This window comes from Phalangium opilio, unplaced genomic scaffold (genome assembly GCF_054372755.1).
Source record: "Phalangium opilio isolate 3A_F unplaced genomic scaffold, DU_Popi_V2 ptg000079l_1, whole genome shotgun sequence".
In the NCBI taxonomy this organism is placed as follows: domain Eukaryota; kingdom Metazoa; phylum Arthropoda; class Arachnida; order Opiliones; family Phalangiidae; genus Phalangium; species Phalangium opilio.
In genome coordinates this window covers 6,441,139-6,467,820 of record NW_028324187.1, presented here as the reverse complement: position 1 = coordinate 6,467,820, position 26,682 = coordinate 6,441,139, and the positions used below count along the sequence as shown (strand labels likewise).

Below are 26,682 nucleotides of genomic sequence, written 5' to 3'. Positions count from 1 at the left end.
TCTTAGCGGTTAGAAACAATCAAGGCAAAGGCAATTACGTAATTGGCCAATTGATTTAAAGTGACAGTTAAAATCGATTCATCTCAGAGTAGATGTACGTTTTATCTCGTATTTAGGCTTAGCAGACATATATTTAAGAAATAGATAAACTGAAAACTCACCAGAAGAAACGGCGTATTCCACGATGACGAAGAAAAACGCTAGAATAAGGGTCAAGTAGCGCATAATGGTGACCAAGGATGGGTGGGGTCGAAGGTCACGATGACCCAATGAGAGATTGACTCTCACTGACTGACTCAGGGTCAACTAGAGACCACCTGCGTTCGAAATAAAACAAATATCCCACACCCAAATAAGTAAATAAATACAACAAACCTTTATCTCGTTCACACTTAAGTCGCCGGAATTTCATTGAAAATTAGTTTAAAATAAAAAAAATCCGAAAATTTACATAAAAATACTTTGAAAGCGTTTTAACTTTTCGCAAGTTTTATTTGATAGTAGATGAGTAGTAAAGCGTATCAATTTAGAAGTCTATAAACTTGAAGTTACGGCCGCTTGGGACCCTGGGTAATTACTAATAGAAATTGACTTTGCAAATTCAACTATAGACTTCAAATGGCAGACTTCTGTCGCAAAAACCTTATAAAGTTGACCAAAAAAAAAATATATACTGTTGGTACGGGGTTAGATCATAAAGTTACAACTGCTCAGATAATAAAATATTTTACGATAGCCATTTTTTTTTCTTCATAAAAATGTAACGTCCGGTCCGGTTTTACCTACCATTACGTATGACCTTTAACTAAATAAATTTAAGCGGGATCCAGTATACTATAGCCTAAGTTGACCGCTCATATACCAACCTCAAAAAAAAGGGTTAAATAAAATTTCAAACCGCTTATCATTCATTACTCGCACAAACCTTGATTGATTTTCTAAAATAATAATTTCGTTTAAATGCCTTCATAACACGTGCTTTGTTCAATTTTGGCGCGAATTAAAAAGCGCGTGGTAAGAATTACACCACCGACACAATGCAGTTACGATATAGCGGGAAAATTTTTGGAGGCAAATTTTCGCGTGCTATTTACATATGGTGGGTACTATCACGCGCGCGCGCGCGAGTCAGCGCCACCTTCTCCCATGTTAAACTAAAGCCTGTCTGGAGTTCCGCGCCTTTTCCGAAAGCGCGCGTGTTTTCCTCCTCCCCCACCCCCAATCTCTCTCTCTCTCTCTCCACGAGCTATAGGGAGAGCCCATGTTTTTCAAAGGAGAAGAGTACCTAACGGTTGCCATGGAAACTCCCGCGCTTCTCGACCACGGAGGAAAAGTCCCCCGTTACGGACACGTCTGGATATTTTACTACAAATCCTTACAACTATTTTTAATCCAAAGCGGCGCGTGACAATATCGTAAGAACAAGTTATTAACTTTGAAACCGAGAATCATTTAATTTAAGAGTGCTATTATAGTTCTTATTGTAGTCTTTAAATAATATAACTGTACTTTATAGAAATCAGGGCTCAAACCACAATAAAGTTTGGGGAAAATAGGGACTTTTCACGATAAAAATAGGGACCAAACTGGTAAAACAAAATGACATCTTTAACATATAAAAATGTATTAAATGTTCGGACATTCTTCTATTGATATTTTAGTTTAAGATTAGTGAAATATCTCTATTTCTTTAATTAAAAGTTATACTAGATATCTATCTCTCCTGGACTGATTACTAAAATGAAAGTATTTTCCAGGGTTTTTTGAAAATAAGGCGATTTAAGGGTAGATTATAAAAACCTTGCTGGAAATTAGGGACATTTAGGGACCCCACTGGTAGAGGAAAACTTTAAATTGATCTACTTCATTCGGATATGTTAAATAGGAAAAAGAAAGGTTCGTCTGCTGTATGTCATTACCCGCAAGTCCCTGGTAATGAAGGTGTTAAAATTTCATCGTACTTTTTAAGTTGAGTTTTATGTTAAAAGGGGGAGAGAATGTTTGGCGCTTTGCTAGCTGCCTAGACTCGTAAATCAGGCGAAATATAACCAACACAGACCAGACTGCACTACACCGATGCATTTTTGCCAATCCTTTTCTCTTTTACTAGGCCCCTATAAGAGGGTTTCCACGAAATTTTCAGATTCAAATTCCCAAACTTTTCCAGGTTTTTCCCTGACCCTTTACGATTTTCCCTAACTTTTTAGATAAATCCCAATGGCAACCCTATACTATAATAGAACATTCCATTAATACCAAAAGAGAAGCAAATACCACAGGGGAGGGGGGGGGTTGAATTCCTGGGTTATTTCCCTCGTGCCAAGAAACGCCGCTAGAGGCAGCCAGAGCGAGTCGTCTAACCTCGACTACCCCTATGTGTTGGTTTCACCGCAAGTTATTAATGAAATGGTCTACTACTTTAGGGGTATGCTTATCAGCAGGGCTTACTCTACGTAACATCTATTTAAGCCTTTACAAATCCTCAGTTAATCATACTTAAAATAAAAGAGAATAATTTAAAATAAACCTTTTAAAACTAAAAAATAAAATGGTCGAATTTGTTTCTTTTAATTTTAAATTATTGTTTTGGTTCCGATTGCGACTGAAATTCATTTATCTTAATATTTTCTTTCTTCTAGAAACCGAAACAAACCCCGCCCCCTCCCTCCTTCCCCTCCCCCCAAGAAAAAGAAGAGCCCTCCCTAACTAGGCTTATCATAGGACGATTGAACGTAACATGAATCGATACAATTTAAACTGGAATATATCCCATGCCTAAAATGAACACGGTGTAAGTAAATAAAGAGCACTAGAACTTTAATTCTGATAACGACGGCTTTTTGATTGGAAATAACGCAGTTTTTCGTCCTGCGTTTTGAAAAACAATTACACCTAACGAAACCGGGGGTCCTAAATGTATGCCGGTTAAAATTTCAAAGAAATTATCATTCGTTTAGTTTATAGTTTACATAAAATTAAATTTCATTTTGAGAAGAATAATCGTACAAATTATTCTCATAAATTAATATGAGATGTAATCTACTTCTGGATGATTTACCGATGAATAATATTCATGGTAATATAATATAAATTCTTACACCTTTAGAGAGAAAAAGAGAAGAGAGTGAGAGAGAAAGAGAGAGATACTGAGAGTGAAAATAAAAAATGATACAAGTTGTTCTCCTTGGCTCAAAAGTTCCAAGCGGATGAACACGAGTAACTAAAAAAAACCCGAGTTCGAATTTCTTTTAAAAAGAATGTCTGTCTCTGTTTTCCTTTATTAAAAATTCCAACCAAGGTTGGTAAATTCCCAAATGCTAAGAAACATCTAATTAATTCATTAACATATGTTTTAATCAATGACGTAATTGAACAGTAAAAATATAGCTAGCTTTTCCATTAAAATAATAATACAAAAAAGGTATACTAAACAAATTATCATATTATTAAAAATATTCAAGAAAGTTTTGAAGAAATTAAACATAAGCGAGCTCAACGTTTCGTTTCAACAAATTGGGAATTACCCGTTTTGACAGAAACGAATGCTACCACCATAAACGACCCTATTTCGATTAATAGTTGATTCAAAGCGTGTTGTGGCAACCACACCCCTTGTAAAACCTTCATTACCACGTGACCTCTTGACCAAGAAAGAAAGAAAGGCTTATACACCATCGTCCTTAAAACGCAATACAGTGGAAGTAATCTTTCCATTCTAAAAGCTTAACAATACGAGGCAAATTACGGATGAATTCTCCTATTTTGTTTTTTAATCGGAAGTCACGCGCTGGTATTGTTCGCGCCAAATTGATTATTGAGGTTAAAGGGGGGAAAAGGGAGATACGGGCGTGGAGGGTTTACGAGGAGTGTGGTTGTTTACCTATTAAATATTTCCGCCTGATAAAAAAAGCACGCGCAGCAACGCGAGTACAAATGCTGGAAATTTACAATGACGTCACCATTTAGTTGTAGGAGGGCTACGATCGGCCACTGACTACGCGTTATCGATCATAATTATTTGATCAAATAATTATCGTTCATAATTATTTGATTAAACTACGTGAATTTGGTAGTAATTAAGGTGGAATTATTTAGGAGTAATCCACAGAGATTAAATTAAAATTAAATTAACATTTTCTAACGAATCAATAGAAGTCTTCCGATAGTAGGGGGCGCTACTTGAGTATTAGGATCGATTCCCAAAAATGGCGGGAAACAGTAATTTTCGCGCCAAAAGCAAAAATGGCGGGAAAATAAAACAAAATCGATTTATAAATTTAAATTTTAACTATTCAAAGTAAATTAACGCGAGTTTCCTTAATTATAATTAAATTACGAATCAGCGTTAAGTTAATTAATTAATTCAGTTTGTTACCCAAGACTCCCAAGAGTATTTCAATGAAATTCAGGCAACATTAAAAAATTAAATAGCCTGTGTAGCGCAGACAGGAAAACATCCATCCGTGTTACTGGGCTAATTAAATTGCAAAGAAAAAACTTGTCTTACCTTTAAACGAAGGCGTTTTAATTAATTATCCATTCATGCTCGAAGCGTCATCGTTTCTTATTTCAACCACCATAACCACATAGAAAGAGAACTGCAAAAAGAAAGTTAAAAAAAATAAATTATTATAATAAAATAATTAACACCGTTTTTTATTAATATTTATTTCTTTTTTTAAAAAGTGTCTTTCTGTGTGTAATAGGCTAGACTAGATTAAACCGTAGCAGACGACGCAGCTGTTCAAAGTACAGAATCTTATTTCTGCAGAGAAATCAATGAAAAACATTTTCCCCTTATAGCGCGGCGCGAATAGACAGATGGTCAGGGAGTCATATCTTAATAAAGAAGGAAGGAATAAATTACGCCTCATTTTTTTTTCTTTAAAAATATCCCCAATCCTCACTCATTCGTTGGTCCTATAGACACCTTTCTGTAGGATGAATTTTACATCAGACCCTCCTAAGTCTTATCTCGGTTCAGGTAGCAATATTGGTGGGTTTCAGCTTTTCTCCGGCATTTAACCCACCAATAGGGACTTGGCAATTCGGGCTTAACTCCGCCTCCAGCGCCATTATGGTATGTTTTTTTAACAGAATGAAAGCTATATAAGCTCCTCCTCCTGGTGTTTTTTTAGAACTAGTGAAAGGTAGTCTGACGTTGCATGACGTAGTACTGACAAGTCCCTATATGGTCGTCTAAATTATCTCACAATTCATAGCTCCTCACACAACTGATATACTCTCTATTCACGAACCAGGGAGTAAGGAACGTTAGAGGGAGTTTTGATCTAATGCTAAAAAAACCGTCATACAGTGGCAAATGGGAAAGAAAGTGGGGGTAGGAATTTTTTATCTCCGTTCCACAATTTTAGCTAACGCGCAGGCGCGAGTGACGTCGTTTACTAGCGCCAGCAGAGAGAATTTAAAAATTCTCTCTGCCGCCAGCTTCCGCTTCTATCGACTGTTGCCCCACTCACTCTGTTAAACCAACAATCAACGTCTGTTGGGAGGAAACCGAGGCTTAATAAAAATGCCAAATTGTTTTTGTAACGGTTGTAGGAATGATTCAAGGTATTCGCTTAAAAATGTATGAAAGGAATATCCTTCCACGCGTTTCCAAAGCCAAAAACCCAGATAGAAAAATGTAAAAGATGGATATTAGCATAAGTTTATAATGACTATAAACTTATTATATTAGCTAGTGGAAGACCGATTTCCACTAGCTTCTATTCACTTTCAATAAATTTCAAGCTTTGTTTTTGGTTTGGGAAATGGTTTGAAAACGAAATTTACGATGTCGGGTCTTGTTAAATACTTAGGGTTACTTGAACAATTAAAAAACAACACTTCTTATAGTTAACCATGGCAGAAATTCAAACACGACCTTCCCCTTCTAGTTCAAAGCCGGTTTTTAAATTTGACGCATGCGCGCGGACACCGCCATGAGTCCCTGAGTCAGCGCCAGAGAGAGACGATTTTAGCCACGAAGCGAAAGAACGCGCCTATTCACTTTAACACTCCCTCTCAAGTCTCTCCTCCCTGCACGAACTTCGGTTCACATCTCTTATCATCAACCGGTAAATCATTGGTTGGCGCTCCCACACATACGTCAGCGCAAAAAGAGAAGAGGAAATTAATATAACCCCGCCTCTTGTATATACTGTATATATACGAAGAGGGATTCTATAGAGAGTGCACTCCTTCCTTTTCCTATTTGAAGCTATGGTTCCCTGGATGGTATTATAGGGGTTCCCCATGAGTCACGGCACGTTGGGGACAGAAATTAAAACCCTTGGCTTTGCCACCTGGACACGCGTCCACCATAGGAGGACACGAACGTACCAGGCTATCATTTAATTGATAATTACCATAAGTAGACATATTCAATTCAAACGCTCACAAATTTCAAAGAATGAGTTCGTGCTTTTAACCAACAGTTTGATCTATTTTTCTTCATGCCAGGTTTTTAATGTTGCATACATACAGGGTGTTTCTGATAAGTCTGAAATACATTAAATTAGCAATCGTTGATTGCTCTTTCAGTTTCTTAATTAAATTTAAGGGGTCATCCGTAAACTACTCTGGACAATCTAAACTTGAAAACAGTGGCCATTATAGCAAACAAAATGTCATAGAAGTTACATTTTCCTTTCAAAATCGTTGAAAACAACACCGCCCTTAATTTATGCCAAACTTATCAGAAACACCCTGTATAAATAACAATACTATTACAGCAAAGAAGGGGCTCTATCATTTCACAAGGAAATACGATTGACATTTCAATACAATAAACCTTTCATTCATATTGTTTATTAGAATTTTAAATCCCCTAAATAAACAAATAAATGTAAAAAGAAAATTATATTCCCTTTTATTTACAAAAGAGTAAACAGCAAGGAAATTGGCGCGACAAGTAAATCACCACAGAAAGCTAACGTCCCACGATATTAAGTGCATGCATCTAAGGGCCACCCAAATTGACCTTTTCTTACGGTGATTCTGAGACGGGTGGTACATGGCGAATTGAATTCGACTAGGTGGTAGATAGACCAATAGGTAAGAAATCACGGGCTAAATGTTCTTGATGGCGACACTAAGTCGCTATCATAAATTAACCAGGCACATCCTACTCTCTCTCCAGATTGAGATTGCAAGGTGTCTTCTATCTGGGATCGTCTGTTTCTTTTTCTTACTTTTTTTTTTTAGAGTTGTATTATATTTTAGTCTAGTTTTATCAAGGAAGAAGTAAAGTCTTTCGCGGGGGTCAAACCAGGTCATTATATTTAAATTGGCGCCCTTTCTCGCGCACGTGCCATCGCAAGGGGCCTTCTTTTTTTGGCGCTAGAAATTGGAAAGGCGTGAGAAATAACAGATATCTTTCGCGCCATTTTTTTAGTCTTTTTAAAAATAATGCCAATTTTTTTCCCTACATATATATCTCTATGTCTCGCAAGGAGTTTTAAGGGATCATGTACGTAATGCATTTAACTTGAAGTAGTACTATTCTTACTAAAATCTAGGGGTTTACCTCATACAATTAGACTTAAGTTAATTGGGCCAAAAATATAACGCATCTATTCTAAGCTATTTTTCAAGATGTGAGGAGGAGGACTCGAATAGCTAAGCCAAGCTTAAAAGTATATTATCTATTAGGCCCAGTTTTTGTTTTGTTTAAAATTGGTTTTGTTTGTTGCCTAGGGAGAGATATTGGAATGTTATTATGGTTGTTGAATGCTATGATCGCTTTTATAATGTCTAGCTGATAAGGGGAGAGGCCCTCTTCAAGAAAATTACAAGCAATCGCGGCGGTTCTTTTTTATAAATAAGTAAAGAAATGCGTTTAAAAAATTGTATTTTTCAACATTTAATGTTTTAATTTAATTTCGGTGTCTGGTCAAATGTTTTCTCGCTAAAACGACGTTTAGAACTTCACAAAGAGGATATTTTAGCCACTTAAACCAAATTCCCTGAAATTTGCCCAGACTTTGTTGAATTTCTAAAAATTCCCCGACTTTCCCCGAACATTTTCTCTAACTTTTTTGAATTCCTAAAAATTCCCTGACTTTCCCCTGACATTTTCTCTAACTTTTTTTGAATTCCTAAAAATTCCCTGACTTTCCCCTGACATTTTCTCTAACTTTTTTTGAATTCCTAAAAATTCCCTGACTTTCCCCTGACATTTTCTCTAACTTTTTTTGAATTCCTAAAAATTCCCTGACTTTCCCCTGACATTTTCTCTAACTTTTTTTGAATTCCTAAAAATTCCCTGACTTTCCCCTGACATTTTCTCTAACATTTTTTGAATTCCTAAAAATTCCCTGACTTTCCCCTGACATTTTCTCTAACTTTTTTTGAATTCCTAAAAATTCCCTGACTTTCCCTAACAGTTTCCCTAACTTTTTTTAATTCGTAAAAATTCCCTGACTTCCCCCTGACTATTTAGGCACATTTTGAAACCCATGACCTTTCCCGGTTTTCATTGACCAATGTCAACCCTACACTAGAAAAGGTCTAAACCAATAAAACTTATTTCAAAAGACACATCGCCTAAAATGAATTTGAGGGAATTTTTTATTGTCACCTTAATAACGGCAAGGTCGTTTATAAAAAATAAAAAAACAAAAACAAAAAAAGGAACCCGGAATTAGGCGGGACACTAAACATTTTTGGCGGCGAGCACAGATAATTAAAAACGAAAAGAAAAAAAAATAGCAAAGGGGCCCGTTGGGTGTTGTCCTTAAAAAAAGAGGCGCAAAAATATATAAGATTCATTTTTTTTTAATAAATTTTACGTGACCCCCTCCCCCTCTCCTCCCAATTCCTCGTGAATTGTGTTAAATACTGGTTGCTAGGCAACGAAGATATTCGGGTCGAATTAATAATAAAGAGTCTATTGAACTCCGCTCCTAAAAAACTATACGATAGGCAAGGATAAGGAATTAGTTTCAGAATCATTATTTTCGACAGGCTGGGTTAGCTATTTAAGTATTGCTCTTATAGTAGGATTCAACTAAAATGCGGGGGTTTCCTTCTAGTATTCTATGTTAATTATAAAGAAAATTGTGTATAGATAGAAAATACACCAATTTTAATCGTATTTAAGTTGGTTTATCTGTTTAATTATTTATAAATAATTCAAACGAATTCGTGTTACTTTTTCAAGGTAAACTTATTAGCAACAAGGGGGTAGTAGGATTCTACTAAAATGCGCGGTTTTTTTCCTACTATTCTATAAAGAAAAGATTACTGCATCAATTGGGTAGGATGCTACTAAAATGCAGGGTTTTTCCTACTATTCCATAGAGTAAATGTAACTGCATCCAACTGGAATGGCAAAAAAGACTAATTTAAATAATATTAAAGTTTTTTTACTGATACGTAATAAATTCCAAACTAATTAGAGTTATTTTAATTAGTTATAGGAGGATAGTAGGATTCCACTAGTGCTTTCCTACTATAGCTAAAGCAACCGACTACAAAAATAGAGTTACAAATTCCAATAAATGAGCTGATCTAGAAGAAAAAAATTGAAGTATTTTATTATGATAATATTTGAGGTTTAAAATTAGGTCTGGTATTTTATAAAAAGAAAATTGCGAGAAACATCCGTCAGATCAGAGTATTACACTACGACTTTTAAGAAATTCCTTTGGGGCCTGAAATTCGCGTAGGTAGTTAAAAACCTTCTATAACTTTCGTAATCACATTTAAGTGGAGACACGAGAGAGAGAAAGAAAAAGAGGAATTTCAAAGAAATATTTTGAAATTTTTAAAGAGGTTAAAACTTAATTTTACCCAAAATACGTTTTTTCTACAAGGTTACGAACACCGTCGCGGTATACCACTGTCTGTGTCATTAATAGGGGTTAGATTATTGTAAAATCCTACTACAGGGTTGCCATGAAATTTTCAGATTCAAATTCCCTAACTTTTCTAGGTTTTCCTTGAACATTTTTACGATTTTCCCTGAATTTTAATTGTCATTTATCTAAATAAAACTAGACAATTGGGTTTAAATTGCATTTTTAATAGTGAATGTAACACATTACGAGCTCCACGACTTTGTTGTCTGGTCAAACGTGATCTCGCTTAAACGGTGTTTAAAATGTTTAAAATTGAACAGCATATATTTTAGCCACTTTAACCAAACTCCCTGACTTTGATGAAATTCTTAAAATTCCCTAACTTTCTTGGCCTATTTTGAAATTCCCTGACTTTCTTGGCCTATTTTGAAATTCCCCAACTTTCCCCTGACCTTCTTGGCCTATATTGAAATTCCCTAACTTTCCTAGGTCTTCCATAACCTGTAGCAATAACCCAGTACTATATACTCCATTGTATTTCACAGACAAACCAAAATGAATACATTTAAACCCTTTGGTTACAATGACGATACTCAATAGGCCTATTAGAATGTCCGATTTAAATTAGGCCTAAAGGGTTTTGGGCGTTCTTATCAGTTAGCTACAAGCGATAATCTCTGACTGGCCCCTTTTCGGCTTTTGACCCCCCCCCAACCCCCGGGAAAATCATTAGACCTAATTATCCTGTTAATAAGGAAGGGATCGTCATTGGCATCGAGGAAAGAGCTAGGGTTCAATCATCAGCTGTTGGATCAATTGTTCTTCAATGCGTGAAGATTCAATTGTCGATCTACGTATTACGTATGTACAGCCTGCATGGCCCCCGCCACTGCTTTATTTGGGCAAATATTTGGGGTCCCTATTGACGATTGGGGATTCTAGAAGATTGGCAAACCGCAATATGATCTCCTTATCTTAATTCGCTAAATTAGCTTAGTATATAAGGACCTGGTTACTTCCCACGCCCCTCAAAGTGACCAACTTCGACGCGTTGTAACTCTGGTTTTATTATATAGAACATACAGCGTAATCCTTTGAAGATGGATTAGTTTAATCATAAGTTTATAAGTGATGTGTTCATTCCATAAGTATGACACTACCTATACTTCGTAATGCTAGAAACTTACAGCTCGAGCTAGTTCGAGAACGACAAGCGAGAATTGAAGTGACCAGGGTTCATACAACTTTTGGAAAACAAATTTCCCTGAGATTTCCAGGTTTTTCCCGTATATACAGTATCCTATGGAGCAAATGTTAACGAAGGGGGTGGGGCAAAACGGACTATAACATACTCAAAGGACATCCCCGTATCTCTAGTAGAACCAGAGTTATGAGCCTCCAAAGTTTAGAGTAACGCTATTCCTATGGAGGGGTTATTTATGAACATTACTCGGCCCCTGTTTGACGCAAATTTCCCTGATTTCCCTGAATTTTACTAAAAATTATAAATTTCCCTGAGTTTTTTGTCAACTATTTATTTCCCTGATTTTCCAGGTTTTCCCTGTTTTACAGGTTTGTATGAACCCTGCTTTTGGCGAACATATCTCATGAACTAATTTATGTAATTAACAAACACATCTAACTAACAAATTCAGTTTTAAAGGAATTCAGGGGAAATAAGAAAGATGCATGGGAAGCACCCTGTACAGAATTCCAATCTAATTATAAATGAATTCCTGAGACTCGTTTTCATTTTTAAAAATATGGACCCAACTTCACTTAACTTCAATTTATGATAAAAACTTGGAATATCTAGATAAAAATTCGCCACCTGGGCCTCTTTCTCTCTCTATTCCTGCCTCCCCCCTGCTCACTGTACATCCTGGATGTAATTAAACAGGGAAATTGGATTCATTAAAAATAATTCAAGGGAAAAATTCCTTAATTCCATTCTAGAGGAAATTATAAAAATAACTTCAACAAAATAGACGTATGGTTAATTTAATCGAGTAATTGATCTACGACCAGTGATATTAAAAATATTAAAGAGTTTAATAAAGCGTTTCAACAATTAAAAGACCATTAATGACGTCATTAAAAAGGAAAGGGGGGTAAGCAATGGGATAAAATTGTCATTCATGAAACGAGCCAGTCTGGGGGTAGAATTGATTTCCCCCCTCAATTCCGATATGTTCTATACAGTATTTCCAGTTCAATGACTCTGAATTTATATGATAGACTTTGAAAGCAATAAGAGAGGGGGGTGTTTACGTGGAATTCACCTACATGTAATAATTATTGACTTTGGCAAGCGTGCGTATCCTATTTAACTGACCAAAACACTACTATAATCATCACTAGTGTGATCATGTTCCGCCATTTAACATTATATGCCTTCATACCCTATCATTATCAGTGATTAGATACTGTTTTAAAACAATGGAACGGTTTCCTCTAATAGACGGTAGATTGACCTTTTGACCTTATAGACTTCCGTCCACTAATGATAAGTTTAACTATTACACCCTTGATTCTAACGGGTGAGATCATATTCGGTTTGAAATCCCCATATTTTTAAATAAATTTTGTGTCAAACATTTTTCGTAATCTACTTTCCAGCACCTAGATATCTAAAGTAGTTTCTAATAGCGAAGCCTAATGTGTTACTTAACCTTGGTTTTAAAGAAAGTTTCCAACTGCTAAGCCTTATGTTGTTTTCAAATATCTAAGCTTAATCTAATTTCCACTAATGTTAAATTTTAATGTAACTACTTTGCCAATGTTGTTTCGGTGTTTGTACCAAATGAAGACAACCCCTTAAACTCTTTATTAAAGAGTGGACATGAAGGATGGAGTATAAGTTGAGATGATGGAAGCTTAGCTTACCTCGTAACGGAAAAAGGAATCAAAAGTTTTGCCAGCGGAAAACTTTTCGGGGCGTCCCCGTTAAGCCTAATACTTCATCCCGGACACAGTTAACACAGACGACGTTGCCTCGCAACTGAACTGACTGGGCGCTACCGTCCTGTTAGGCCTAATACTTCATCGCGAGCAACACGAAGTGATTTTTCACAGCCTCTCGGACGAAAAAAAACACAAACACAGAAGACGACACGCACACCGCACTTATGAATGATGTTTCCACCTATTTTTTAATTAATATCCAACAAAGGCTTAGCTAAAGATTCGTTAATACTACCCTAGATTAAAAACACAGACACTACGCCTGTATAATACGCGACTTTACGCATTTCGAGATGAACGCCAAAGTTTACTACTTTCACCTTGTGTAGAGATTACCGCCCCCCCCCCTTGCCCGCCTTTTAAGAGAGAAACTTTTCCCAAAAATTTCAAAGAGAGTGGCGACCTCTATAAAAACAACTATTACCAGAGGGGTATTAAAACGGTTAAGTTCGTCTGTCTGTCTGTCTGTAAAAATTTCAATTTTTATTTTGTTTTTCGAAAATGGTGGCGCCATCTATACAAAATTATTAAAACTAATATGAAATATATTTTTTTCAGCTTATAGAAAAGCTAAGTTTGTCTGTCTATTGTACTAATTTTAAAATTTATTTTTAGAGATGAGATAATGCAAACATATTCTAAAAGGTGAGAGGTTATAAAATAATCACGTATGTCTGTTTGTATGTATGGTTGTTCATATTAATAATTTTACATTGAAGAGAGAGTTCCAGTTCCAGCATGGGGTAAAAAAATATTAATAGGGGAAAACTAGAAGCGCAATTACCTGATAGCGTAGCGCCCCCTGGAACGTACACTCATTCTAATTAGCGTGAATAATTAATATCCGAAGAACACTAGGCGTAATAAGGTTCGTGACGTCATACCTATTGATTTATACCGCTTCATAAGCTACTAAGTAATTGAGTTTAATAGAGAAATGGCAGACCGTGTCAATTTCCAGTAGAGTCTACTACTGTCAAAGCTACGCCGTTGATATAAGCCGTTTTCACTTGGAAAAACTGGGTTTTTTTTTTAAGCTTACGAAAATTACAAATTCTAAGGTTGGATTCTGCTAAGAGAAAATCTCCAATTACTTTTGGAAAAGGGAGAAACGGCAATGATTTTCGTTACAATCTCAACTTTCGTTTTCTTGCAACTTGCCCCGACTACTGAAACTGCCCAACAATTTATCGCCGTTGCATGTGAGGTTGGCGGAAGTGAGAATGGGGGGGGGGAGTAAACGGAGGAGTTGCTGACTGAAACCTTGTTGGAAAGAAAGTCGATCCCTTCCTTCCTAGCTTTTAGTGCCTAGAACAGTGCCTTGCCAAGTCTATAAACACAACTGTTGATTGCTTGAAAGGCAATGGCGCGAAACCGAAACCCTAGCTCGTGCCTCTGCTGCTGCTTTTCCCGCCTAGCTTTTGCAATACTATAGAAGCCTATATCCCGCTTCTTTCTCTTACAGTTACTCTCTATACAGTATCACCACTCTTAACAAGACTTTAATCAAAGAAAAAACCCTGACCAATGTCCCCCCTAGCTCCATTTCCTCCAGCCAGTCTTGACCCACAACATACTGGTCAGTTTGCATGCGTGACGACGTTTATATCCTCCTAGCCAAGTGGTTATAGTAAATCACGTGCATTTATAATTAAAAACGCGGGAAATTTCAAAACTTGAAAACTAGGCTTAACGCGTATTAGGCCTAATGCATGTTTAAAATTGTATACGTAGCTAAGGCGGCCTGCAACTATAGTCTTTGAGGGGCGAGCACGACTTCTGGACATTTGCGTGTTAAGGAAGGAGGATTAAAAAGAAAGCGTGCAGTTTCATTCATGAATTTTAGAAAAAAGTAAAAAAAGAATGGCATTTTTATAGCGGCTCATCTAAGGATTCTTTAGCTTTGCTAGAGAACATTAAAGTTCTCGTTGGTCCAGTCGTCTCCTCATATTTCGTACGCGCAGGGAGAAGAAAATAAAAAAAATAATAATACGGGAGCTTGGCCGAGGCTTAGCGCGTGCACCCTTCTAGAATATAAGTCTTTATTAAAAAATGGAGCAGCACCAGCTTGCAACAAGAAGCCTTCTGATTAATTACGTCAAATTACAGGCAAGCGACGACGCGAGCCATACTCATAATGGCCCATTGCCACTAACGGCCGACAACCTAAAAGCTAGCCTAGCTAAAGCCCCCTATCACGTTACGCTATACTGGGACCCAAAGCATAAGCTCCTTTATTCTCCTTGTAAGTTACTAACATCTTACCCGGCATCGCTTTAGTAACCCTACTTGTCTACAGTTCAAACTGTACTAAACAGCATAATTCTTTCCTAAGCCTTTGAACAACTACCTACGTAAATAAATTTTCAAAAATTTCGTTAAGCCTTGTTTGAATTTGTTTTCAAATTTCACGCGCCTAACAATTTATACAATAATGTCATGTGATTCGTTAAGCCTTGTTTGATTTTCCCCTTAAATTTCACGCGCTTTATAATTTATACAATGTCACGTGATTTGTTAAGCCTTGTTTGAATTTTTATTTTTAAATTTCACGCGCTTAACAATTTATCTATGTTTATAAAATAATATCACTTGATTCTTTAAGCCTTGTTTGAATTTTTTTTCTTAAATTTCACGCGCTTAACAATTTATACACAACAATGTCACGTGATTCGTTAACGCGGGTCTCGCTTAGAGGACCATTTTTGCGCGAGAATTACTTCCAAACTTGGAGCGTAAGATTATCAACGTATAAAGGAAGTCGTTGGACTCATGCTGGGGAATTTCCCCCCGGGGGATGTTAGCTAACAAAAATATCAAACTTTTAAAGTCGTAATTTTTTTTACCCCGGCTTAAATTATCAATATAAGAATATAGCGAAGTGATAAGTAATCTCTAGCTAAATTATTTCCATAATTTTAGCTTGTTTCCTTGGTGCAATCTTATCTCGAAAACTTCTTACTCCTTAACATCTTGTGACACACTTTAAAAAAAAAATTAAGAAAAAAAAAGTCGACAAGGTTTTTTTTTCTTTAACTTCTTGGGGCTTTTTTAAACGCGTTAACAGGCTCTGATCATTAACGACTAAAAGAGGCGTGGTCACGGGTGTAATAAAGAGTGCAGGGAGTGCGTGGGTACATACCCCAGAATTAAGGGAAGGGGGTAGGTACATTGTCTACAAGAATATTTTTTTTTGTTAACATACCATCTTAGGGATGGTGCGGTTATAAAAAAGTTGGTTTCTAAGGGTTATATTTCAAAAGGTGCTTATGATAGGCGTTTACGGTTATTATTACAGCTAGTTTTATCGTTAGCCATTAAAGGGTATTTTTAATTAAGGAATTTTAATTAATTTTTGTAAATTTTAATTTTAATTTAAAAGTTTTTAAGGTCATTGTATCCGGGCTATTATGAATAAACGCCCATAACTTTTGTTATAATTTAGGTAGAGTAAAATTTAAGATATCAGAAGAAAGTGGATGTTTTGTAGAGTAATAGCTCAAATTTTAATTACCTTTGTTAAATAAGGTCCCCACAAAGGAAAGAATTAGGCATCATATTTTCAATGTATTTCCTATGGCCCCTGATGGGTTGCTTTTTTACTAAGCATTGGTGTATCGCGTGGTAAACAGTTCTACAGGGGCTATGGGAAAATACATTGTGTGTTTCAGCCTGGAAGTTGGCTTCACTGACACTAAATTCATTCTTAAAATAATACTTAAATGCTTATATCTTTTAAACTATTAAAGATAGAGTAAATTTAAAAATACCTCTTAAAAGTACAGAATACGTAGATTATTCTCTGGAAGTTTCACATAATCAGCATTTAAAATAACCTAATTATAATCAATTAAGTTAAAAAGCTATATGCCTATCATGATAGTAATATTTAAATGCTTATATCTTTTTAACTATTAAAGATAGAGTAAATTTAAAAATATCCCTTAAAAGTACAGAATACGTAGATTATTCTCTGAAAGTTTTATATATTCAGCATTTAAAATAACCTAATTATAATCAATTAAGTTAAAAAGCTATATGCCTATCATGATAAAGAGACGAAATTAATAACAAAGAGCCTTAGATGATAATTATACCGCGGTTTAACAAGACAAAAGATGGAGGTCAAACATACTTTTATAATAAATGAAGCCGTACCGCAAAACCCTGGGAAAGAATCATTTCCCCCAAAACCCCCCCTGAGCCCCTCTCAATACCCCACAAATTCTCTTCCTAGAACTGAAAGAGCTGGAAAACAGAAAAATCCTAGATTTGATGAATGATTCCAAATCAAGTGCATCGAAAAGCGGGAGGCGCGTAATCAGCTGTTCAAATAAATTGATTACACTTCTCACCGATGGGGGGTTTTGGCGGGGTTTGGGAAGGCGGGAGAGGGGGGGCTAGGGTTAATTATTCTTTCCAAAAAGGAGTTCAGTTATTAGCTATTAAACGTGTCCCAGGTTTTAGTCGATTTAATATCAGGCAGGCCTGAGAACAAGGTCAATATTCATTTAATTATACTGTAAGTTTCGACTGGGGGGTGTTTTGGGGCTATTACCCCCCACCCCTCAAGTAATATCTTAGGGGGTAACGAATGAGGTAGGCTACAAATGAATATGCCAGCCGCTACACCTTCTAAATCATTTAAGAGAATTTTGGAAATTAAAAAAAAAGTATTACTATTAAATTTAGTAAAGGAAACTTTAATAATCGCATTTCGTAATTAAGAAAGGGTTAAAAATAAGTGTTAATATACAGAGTGTTTCTGATAAGTGGACAGTGCCAAAAAACATGGGGTCTAGTAGTTTACTTACGGAGATACGAACTCCCAAACATGGATTTGCAACTAATACAATGAAATAGTAATAACACTAATTAGCTTTACTTTACCAGAGCATGAGTACCTCTACTCATTTAATAGTAGGCCTACACTTCTGCTAAATTAAGGTTCAAAAACCTTTCTTTCGATTTTAGACCACGTCTTGTTTCAGGGGTGAAACCAATTTTTGGAAGCCCCTATCTTCCTAACTAAATGATGCAGACCTCATGTTATTCTAATTTGAAATTCTTAGTGTTTTTATTTATTTTAGGTGTAGAAAAACGCTTTTCTCAAATCATGGCCTCAATTTAAAGTCAGTAAAGTTTTAAACTGTAATATAAACTCAGAACGGAGTTATATATTTTTAAAGTAAATTGCTTTAAAGTTAGAGAGAGAGAGAGAGAGAGAGAGAGAGAGAGAGAGAGAGAGAGAGAGAGAGAGAGAGAGAGAGAGAGAGAGAGAGAGAGAGAGAGAGAGAGAGAGAGAGAGTTTGAAAGCTCATCCTCGGTTGACGCGTAAACGAAAGATAAAATACGCTTTAAATCTCTATAAAATGTCGTCGTGTTTAAAGCTAGCTTCATCCACGATGTGTTTTACTAAGCCTAAAAGCCTAAAAAAAGCTGCGAAATACACAGTGCACAAACGCATTTCCATGATGTTAGTAGCTATAGGCAAAGACATTACGTTAGACCACTGACCAATAGCGATAGAGGAGAGCGAGAGAGAAAGATGGGTATACGGCTGCGAAGTTGGTTGGCGAAAAATCTTTCTAAACACAACTGCCATTATTGTATAAGTGAAAGAGTGGTGTCGCTTCTCGGCCAAAATGAGGCTTTTTGGCGGGAAGACCGACGTCACCCCTCGTCATTTTGGGCCAAAAGCATTTATCGCTCGAGACCGGCCACGCGCTTCGTTCCCTTGAAAGCCTATTTGCATAAATTTGATTAAACCACCCCCACCACCACCACCACCTCAACTCCGACCTTCCCCTCTCTCCACCCTTTTTCCCGCCAAATACACGCGCCAACTCTAGCTAAAGCGCGAGATATCGCGAAAGGAAAGTCTCATAGACATCATAAACCATTGACACTAAATAATATGAACCTCAACCTCGTGCCTAGCTAGCTGCACGCGCCTTGGGAATAAAATCGAAACTCGTGCGTTTCATGAGCAGCCTTATGTTGAAGATATCTATGAGATTGTAAGGGAGGGGATTGGTAGTATAATATGGCGGGAAAAGTCTCGAGCGTAAAAGGTTTTTCCCCGCCAAAAATGTCCATGACGTTCTTAAGTTCTGGAAGCGAGCGCGTAAACAAGATTAAACTAGAGGGATTATAAAGTATTCTTTAGGAAAAGGAGGCCGCTAAGCCTTGCCAGACTCTCCCTCCCTCCTTCCCTCAGTTTACTCTCTCGCCCTCTCTCAAAGATATATATTGAAAGTAAAATAAAAGCTTCTAAAATAAGCCTAAAATAAAATGGGCAAAAAATTGAATATCGGCCATTTTCTTGGTAATAATCTTTATCAGAATCTATTTTTATATGGGATGACTAAGCTATAGCGTTAAACTCCTATAATCTATTCGGTTTTTTTACACAGACATTTAATAAAAATAGCCTAAGCCTACCGTGTATCATCATTAATTATATGGTTTAATTTGCAATCCATATTAAATATAATCGGAAAAAACACTATATTACAGTAGAATCCTACTAGGGCGAAAATTGGAGAAAAATACCTTGTATATCAGCTTTAACTTAGTCATTTAAATTGCAATCCATAATAATAGAAGAGGAAAACTACAATATTATGGTAGAAAACTACTATATTATGGCAGAAAACTACTATATCATGGTAGAAAACTACTATATTATGGTAGAATACCATTATGGCAATACCTTTTTCCTTCGTCATCTTGAAAATAACCCTACTGCATATCAACATTTATAATAATATATGATTTTAATTGCAATCCATATAGGGGGAAAATGACTGTATTACGGTAGAATACTACTATGGCGATACCTTCTTCCTCCGCCATCTTGAAATAAACCTATTTCATATCAACATTTAACTATATGATTTTAATTGCAATCCATATAGGGAGAAAATGACTATATTACGGTAGAATACCTTTTTCCTTCGCCATCTTGAAAAAAAAAATAACCCCATTTCATACCAAAATTTATAATTATATAATTTTAATTGCAATATCCATATAGGTGGAAAATGACTATATTACGGTAGAATCCTACTATGTCGATACTTTTAAAAGTTAAAGTAATAAGAAATTTGTCGAAAGGGCTAAAGAGAGAGAGAGAGAGAGAGAGCTCACTTTCCTTTTCCGTTTCAATTCTAAGCTATTTTATTTCCTCTCGAGTCTTTTCTTTGCTGCAGCTCTCGAGTCTTCTTGAGCTAGTTGGGGAAATTCCCTAATAAAAAAATTAATCGTTATCTGTTGAAAGTCGGCGGCCCCGACAGTTTCTTTCCAAAATTTCTTCCCCCCTTCCTCTTTTTGAAAAAGTGAACCTTCTTATTCGTCCGAGAGAGAGAGAAATAAGGAAGGTAAGGAAAAAGGGGCTTCTTCCTTTAAAGGAAACGAGGAAAAAAATACTACATGTTGAATAGAGAACCGAGGAAAAGATCTCTCTCTCTCTTTATCTCTTTCTTTCGCTCTCTCTCTCTCTCCTCTCTTTCTAACTCGAAACTAACGTTAGACCTAAAAGACTCTCTTCCTATTATTCTTGCCCTTACCCATTCTCTGCCTTCCAGGAATGGAGAAAGGACCAGTTCGCACTCAATTATTCCTCTTCAGGTAACGTTCGTTTAATAATAGGTTCGTAATTTTGGGTACTTGGTTTCAATATGGAGATTTGTAGAGTACGGTGTTGAGAAATTATTAGAGTGAAATTTTAGACAAGTCTCGTGAAATTTTAGACAAATCTCGTGAAATTTTCCATAAATCTCGTGAAATTTTCTACAAATCTCGAGAAATTTTCTCTAAATCTCGTGATAGTTCTACAAATCTCGTGAAATGTTCTTTAAATCTCGTGAAATGTTCTATAAATCTCGTGAAATGTTCTATAAATCTCGTGAAATGTTCTATAAATCTCGTGAAATGGTCTATAAATCTCGTGATGGTTCTATAAATCTCGAGAAATTTTCTATAAATCTCGTGATGGTTCTACAAATTTCGAGAAATTTTATAATAAATCTCGTGAAATTTATACAAATCTCGTGAAATGTATTTTTAAAAGACCGTGAAAACTTTCACCAATCTCGAGAGGGTGTCTCACGCTCTATTAATTTAAAAATATAATGTTTTGAATGATAAGCAAGGCGCATGCGCAGCTTTTTTATATAATATTCTATTAGGTGAAAAAAAAATAGAATTTTTTTTCTAAGTTTGTTTTCAATGTCATTTAACTCACGTCGTCAACGTGTTTAAATAATAGTTGACGTGCGTGCGTATTTACGCGTATCGCTTGCAAATGCATTTATATCCGAGAGCATAATAGGGAAGCGTATGTACAAATACAATGGAATAAGAATAGAGAATACCGAGACAGACAGACACGGGGACAAAAAAGAGGAATTCAATAAGGCATTCATTCCTTATTTTAAAGGGGATCTCAAGAACTGATGCTATCCCTACACTATACGCGGCTAAACAAAAAATGCATCCTTAGAATGCCTAAAAAACGCATTTTTTTCCCAAGTAAATGACGTTCTTTCTAAGATTGGATTGGATTGGTAGTCGCGGCCAGTTTTAAAAGGTTTCGTTCAAAAGAATTCTCGCCATCCTATCCCATAGCAGCGCTCAACCATAAGGCCATTAGTTATTCATCCACTATAAGTTAAACACTCGATTGAATTAGTTAGGTTAGAGGTTAGGGTTAAACTTGGGCTAGGTTTAGGTTTGGCAGAGGCTTAGATCAGGATTAAGCTTAGGTTTTGGCAGAGGCTTAGATCAGGATTAAGCTTAGGTTTTGGCTGAGGCTTAGATCAGGATTAGACTTAAGTTCGGCAGAGGCTTAGATCAGGATTAGGCTTAGATTAGGCCAGAATTATTCTTTGGTTAGGTTTTTTGGGAGTCACGCTGTCTTCTAGGCTCTAGCTAATCTCTCTGTGTACCGTGTTTGGAATTAACTTCAAAATCATGTTCATTTATAACAAAATAGAGGTGAATACTTATTTGGGGAGACGAGTTAATTATTTACTTATGTGCTAAGAGGAATTTCATCGTGGAGCGCTCGAGGTAGCTGCAAGTGGCATCCAAGCACTCAAGAACTAATACTCCTTGGCCATACGTCTCTCTTGAATAGAAAACCCCACTTTCACTAAGGGCCCATTTCTAAACGTTACCAAGTCAATTCTGCATTCGTCTTTCAAGAGTGGACCAACTAGCCTAGCTCTTGAAGCCCAAATTTTTTTTTAGGAAAAAAATGCCTTTGAACATTCCTAGCGGGAAACCGTCTATCTATATATATACGTACTAAAATTTCAACCTTGGAAAGGAAAAATAGTATAATACATAACCTTTCAAATCTAACCCCTTTTAACCCTGCAATTATAGTACCATTTCAAAGTCGAAAATACAGCTAGTTCGTCACAGCAGAGAGCTAAGAATAATATACATATTTCAATATAGTTAGAGCAAAGGTTAAAGTGTAGTGCCACCATTAGTACGACTATGGAACCCTGCTAAGCCTAATTTATATCTTTTAAACTATCAAACAACTTTTAAACCATACAATTATAGTCGTGCCGAAGTCGATCGCATAGCTTAAGCCTTGGTTAACAGTCTAGTTTCCCTATTTTAGTACGACCATAGTACCTTGCTAAGCCTAACTTAGGCCTATATGTTTTAAACTATCAAACAACTTTTAAACCATATAGTCGATTGCATAGCTTAAGCCTTGGTTAACAGTCTAGTTTTCCGATTAGTACAACCATAGAACTTTGCTAAGCCTAACTTAGGCCTATATGTTTTAAACTATCAAACAACTTTTAAATCATACAAATATAGCCATATAGGTGATAGGTTAAGCCTTGGTTAACAGTCTAGTTTCCTGATTAGTACGACTATAGAACCGTGCTAAGCCTAACTTAGGCCTATATGTTTTAAACTATCGTCCAGACTAGGATAAGGGTTGGGGGGCGGCATTGAAGGGGATAGCCCCCGGGGAAAAACGGTATTCCGTTATTAAAAAAGGAATTTGGAAGCCGATGGAAGACATCACAGACAGAGAGAGAATCGTAGTATGGCATGCTATCGTATTGCACTCGAAATCAAGCCCCCCCTCTAGTTAATTAAAAACGGGTGAGGGGGGGTAGAAAGTCTCGATCCGCTTTTTGACATTATCCCCACGAGAAACTAACCGCAATCTGCATTCCTAAAGAGTTGAGCCTGAACAACTTTTACATTTTCTATTTCTAAAGCAGACGACAGAATTTTACATTAGGGAAGTTGAGGAACTTGGGGTTAGGGTTAGAAATTAACCTTTAACAGCAAGTTCAAAGGAAAAGCGCATCACCGTACGTCAATGAAAGCGATATCATAAAATTTAAATAAGATGATTTCTAAGGGATTTTTATATTGATTGCATGGAATTTTGTTTTTTGACTTTAATAATGTATATCACGCTTTTGAAACTGATTTACTTGCTTTTAATAGACCCGTTATATCAGATTCTCTTTCATCCCTTTTGGTATTAATTTATATTTTCCCTGATATTTCCCTAAACTAATAAACTTAAAGGGATATACCGTTCTAGAATTTTTATCTTTTTTAATTAAGAGCGTATGAAATAATCAATTGGAAGCGTTGCCCGTCAGCCCGTCGGGACATTTTTTATTACTTTTCATGCGGACGTTATTCTATAAAGAACGGTTTTTAAGTTTTTGGCCGCCATTTAAAAATGGCAACAAATCGAACCCAAAAGACCATTCAGCCCGTATATAGGTTAAAGGAAACCAGTGTACTAAATATTTGTGAAATCGGTTGAAACGCGCGGACTTTGTTGCATAGAGAAGATATTTTACAATTTTGGGCGCCATTTATTAAGATGGCGGCGGATTGGAAAAATCTTTCTTAGTACACGCCTTCTACTTATGAGTAACGTTCCTGCAAATTTTCAGCCTTTTAGGGCAAGCGGTTTGGGCTGGGCGTTGATTATCAGACAGTCAGTCTGTCAGGGCTTTGATTTATATAGATATAGATATAGATTTTACAACGAAAAAACTCTAGCCCAGCGTATCCCTTGAATTTCCAAATTTCCTTGACCATATAAACTCAATTTCAAAATTCCCTGACTTTTCCCTTGACCTAATAAACTTAATTTTAAAACTCTCCGACCTTTTTACACGTACAGACTTCATTACCATATCCCCATCATTTTTTAGTCCAATTTTCATAAGACATATTTACAAGAAATAGACCCTGGCTAAAATATAAAGTCTGGTCCGCATACCAGGGCTAGCTGGCGTTGCGTTAATACATATCCGGTCGTGTCTCCCCCTTGGCCAAACAAAGAGTGGCAAAGCCTTTTAAAGTGAAGTGCTGATAAGGGCGTCATCTTATTGGTTTCCCCTTTATTAATGAGCTTGGGTGTCAAGCCCCAGAACTCCAGAGCACTCCCCCCAATCCCTAGCGTTATTCCTGATCCAAATATTCTAGGGAGGATTATGTTCTCTTTTTTTATCCAGTGCATACTGGTTGTGCGAGTTTTCCATCAGACTGGAGGGATTAACTGGCTTCACCAACATTAAGTAAAGAACTTTGCCAGGTTTGAAAGAGGGGGGCGGCTTGGGGGTTTGGGAACCTGGGGGGAAGGGAGCTCCTGTCATAACGCGATACCAAATGATTCTTCTATACACCAACCAAACCGATTAGAAGGATACAAAATAAAGTCAATTATACGCAAGATATAGTTAACAACAAGTTAACTGGTTACAATAAAATACCCTGACGTTATTTCATTTACTACACCAATGATCAAAAGTCCATTAAAATGAAGTAAGCAACAGGGTATTCCAAAAAGGATCCTATAGGATCGAAGTATGGGCGATCAATTTACCTTATTTAATTACAATTTAACTTTAATATCATTAAAAAAACATGCTTATTGTAGCCAGGAATCGAACCTGGACCTTTGGGGCATCGGTAGTGCGAAACAAACTGACTTGGTAAGCCGCGCATTTTTTACTCAAAATAACCCTTTGAACCCACTATAATTCTGTCCTACCACCCTTTTTCAAAAGGTTAACTAAATATTACGTGGCATTGAAGTCTACCTGATAATAAACTTCTGATAAACGAAGTACTTAAAGAAGTTCCGAGTCGAACGTATTGTTAAAATGTTCAGCTATGGGCACTACTGTGCAGTTCTGACTCTAATAAAAAAATTCCCTAACGAGGTGTAAGCCACTCCTTAAAACGCGTTCAAATTAGATATAATTACATCACAGAAGTTTACAGTTAAATCATTCGAGTTATGATCCCCTCGTTAATTCCTTTTTCCTCTTCGAACTCATTCACAAGTACAAGTACGTGTACAGTTAATAAGAATCCACTTTTTTTCCCTTCTCCTTTCTCAATAATTCAGTTAAGTTCAGCGAGGGATTATGGGATATAATTATAATTGAATAATTAATTAATTGGCTGCGTTTAATTAAAGTATTACGTCCAATTGTTCGCGCGCTCAAATTATCCTACCCCCCCAGGCATAAAGTTTGTGCATGGAAAATCCACTGACCATACAATTTTGTAATTCACGGACAATTCCACGCATGCAACCGAAGCAACCTTAGGCATGCGGAAATGAAGCAAAATAAAACTGACCTGAAGTCCTTTTGATGATGGATCTTCGATGTTTTTTATTTGTTCTTTCTTTCTTAGCCCTTAACTCTCCTTTGAAGGAAAGTCTATAGTACAAAGTCGGTAAGACTTGGGTGCTGCTGTACACGATGCAGTTATCGAATGGTTGAACACGTCACTTTCTATTATGGCCGATTGGTTTCCCGAGTTCAATATCAGTTAGTTCAATTCGAAGTCGATCCTTTCTTGGACTCGAGGTTCAAGTATGATTTTCGTCGACTTCTAGATATACTGTAAAAGAAATAGAGAGGATTTTTTATTAGACAAATTTCAAATTAAAGTTCTCGTCTAGAAATACAGGGTGTTTTTCTATTATTATAAGTCTACCATAAGTTTATAAGATATGTTCCTTCCATAAGTATGAATGACACTAACAATACAAGTTCGTAATTCTTCTGAGAGACTTACAGCTCGAGATAACTAGTTCGAGAACGACAAGCGAGAATTGAATGGCTACACTCGGTGGTTAATTTTGCAGGACTTCCATAGGTCCTATTTAGTCTACATTACTAAGCCTTTGTCAGCGCCCCAGTCACAAGGCGTATGTCGCTTTACCTCGAATCTATGACCTACGTCACTTCATGACAAGCTCCAGTTTGTAACCAGTGACAAACTTATGGTGAACGTATCCTATGAACTTATGGAGGGAGATATGGGGCTCCCAAACATTACCCCTAAAACGATGATCGTTTAACTGGGGGTTAATCATAAAATTAAAATGTTAATTGGCGTATCCAGAATAGGACGTTCTTAACGACTATATGAAACTCGCGGACCCAGCCTTGAGGAGACACTGACTGTGACGTCATTGAAAGTAGATTTGCCACCACTGTGATGGAGTGTTCTCGATTAGAACCAGATTAGCTAGAAACATCTCAATAGTTATCCAATGAGGAAAGAAAAGTGTGTACCCAGGATTTGTCGGTCATGTAAGGCAAGGCTTAACAAAGAGACAGTTTGTGGTGTGAGAGAGAGATGGTATGGGGATTTGGGAGGATGACGCGTATTGGTACGCAATGTTAAAGAAAGTAGCGCGTGTGTGAGTATATAGTAAATCTTTGGCCGATATCATTTAGGCATTCTTCGTCGAACTAGTCGCGAGGCTGAGCTAGCTCGCCTTTTTAGAAAAAGTCAGCGATTCTTTTGTAGTTCCAGCTGTGTCACTGAAAGAGGAGGGGAAAGTATTTGCCGAGGCTTAGCAAATAGTGTATAGAGA

The 26,682-nt window shown here is 36.6% G+C and overlaps 1 protein-coding gene across 2 annotated transcripts in view; it reads right to left on the bottom strand.

Moving 5' to 3' along the window:
* LOC149654478 (tyrosine-protein phosphatase Lar-like) overlaps positions 1–26,682 on the bottom strand; it is a 65,296-nt gene that overhangs the window by 23,767 nt on the left and 14,847 nt on the right. Inside the window, exons 2-4 of one of the 2 annotated variants that reach the window (XM_089846026.1) lie at positions 25,431–25,697; positions 4,508–4,598; positions 162–317 (exon numbers count right to left, since the gene is read on the bottom strand). In XM_089846026.1, coding sequence (XP_089702152.1) covers positions 162–225 — 64 coding nt within the window. In that variant the 5' untranslated portion in view covers positions 226–317; positions 4,508–4,598; positions 25,431–25,697. Of the gene's footprint in view, positions 1–161; positions 318–4,507; positions 4,599–12,692; positions 13,105–25,430; positions 25,698–26,682 lie in introns of those variants that run through there. The other variant, XM_089846025.1, reaches the window with a different exon arrangement.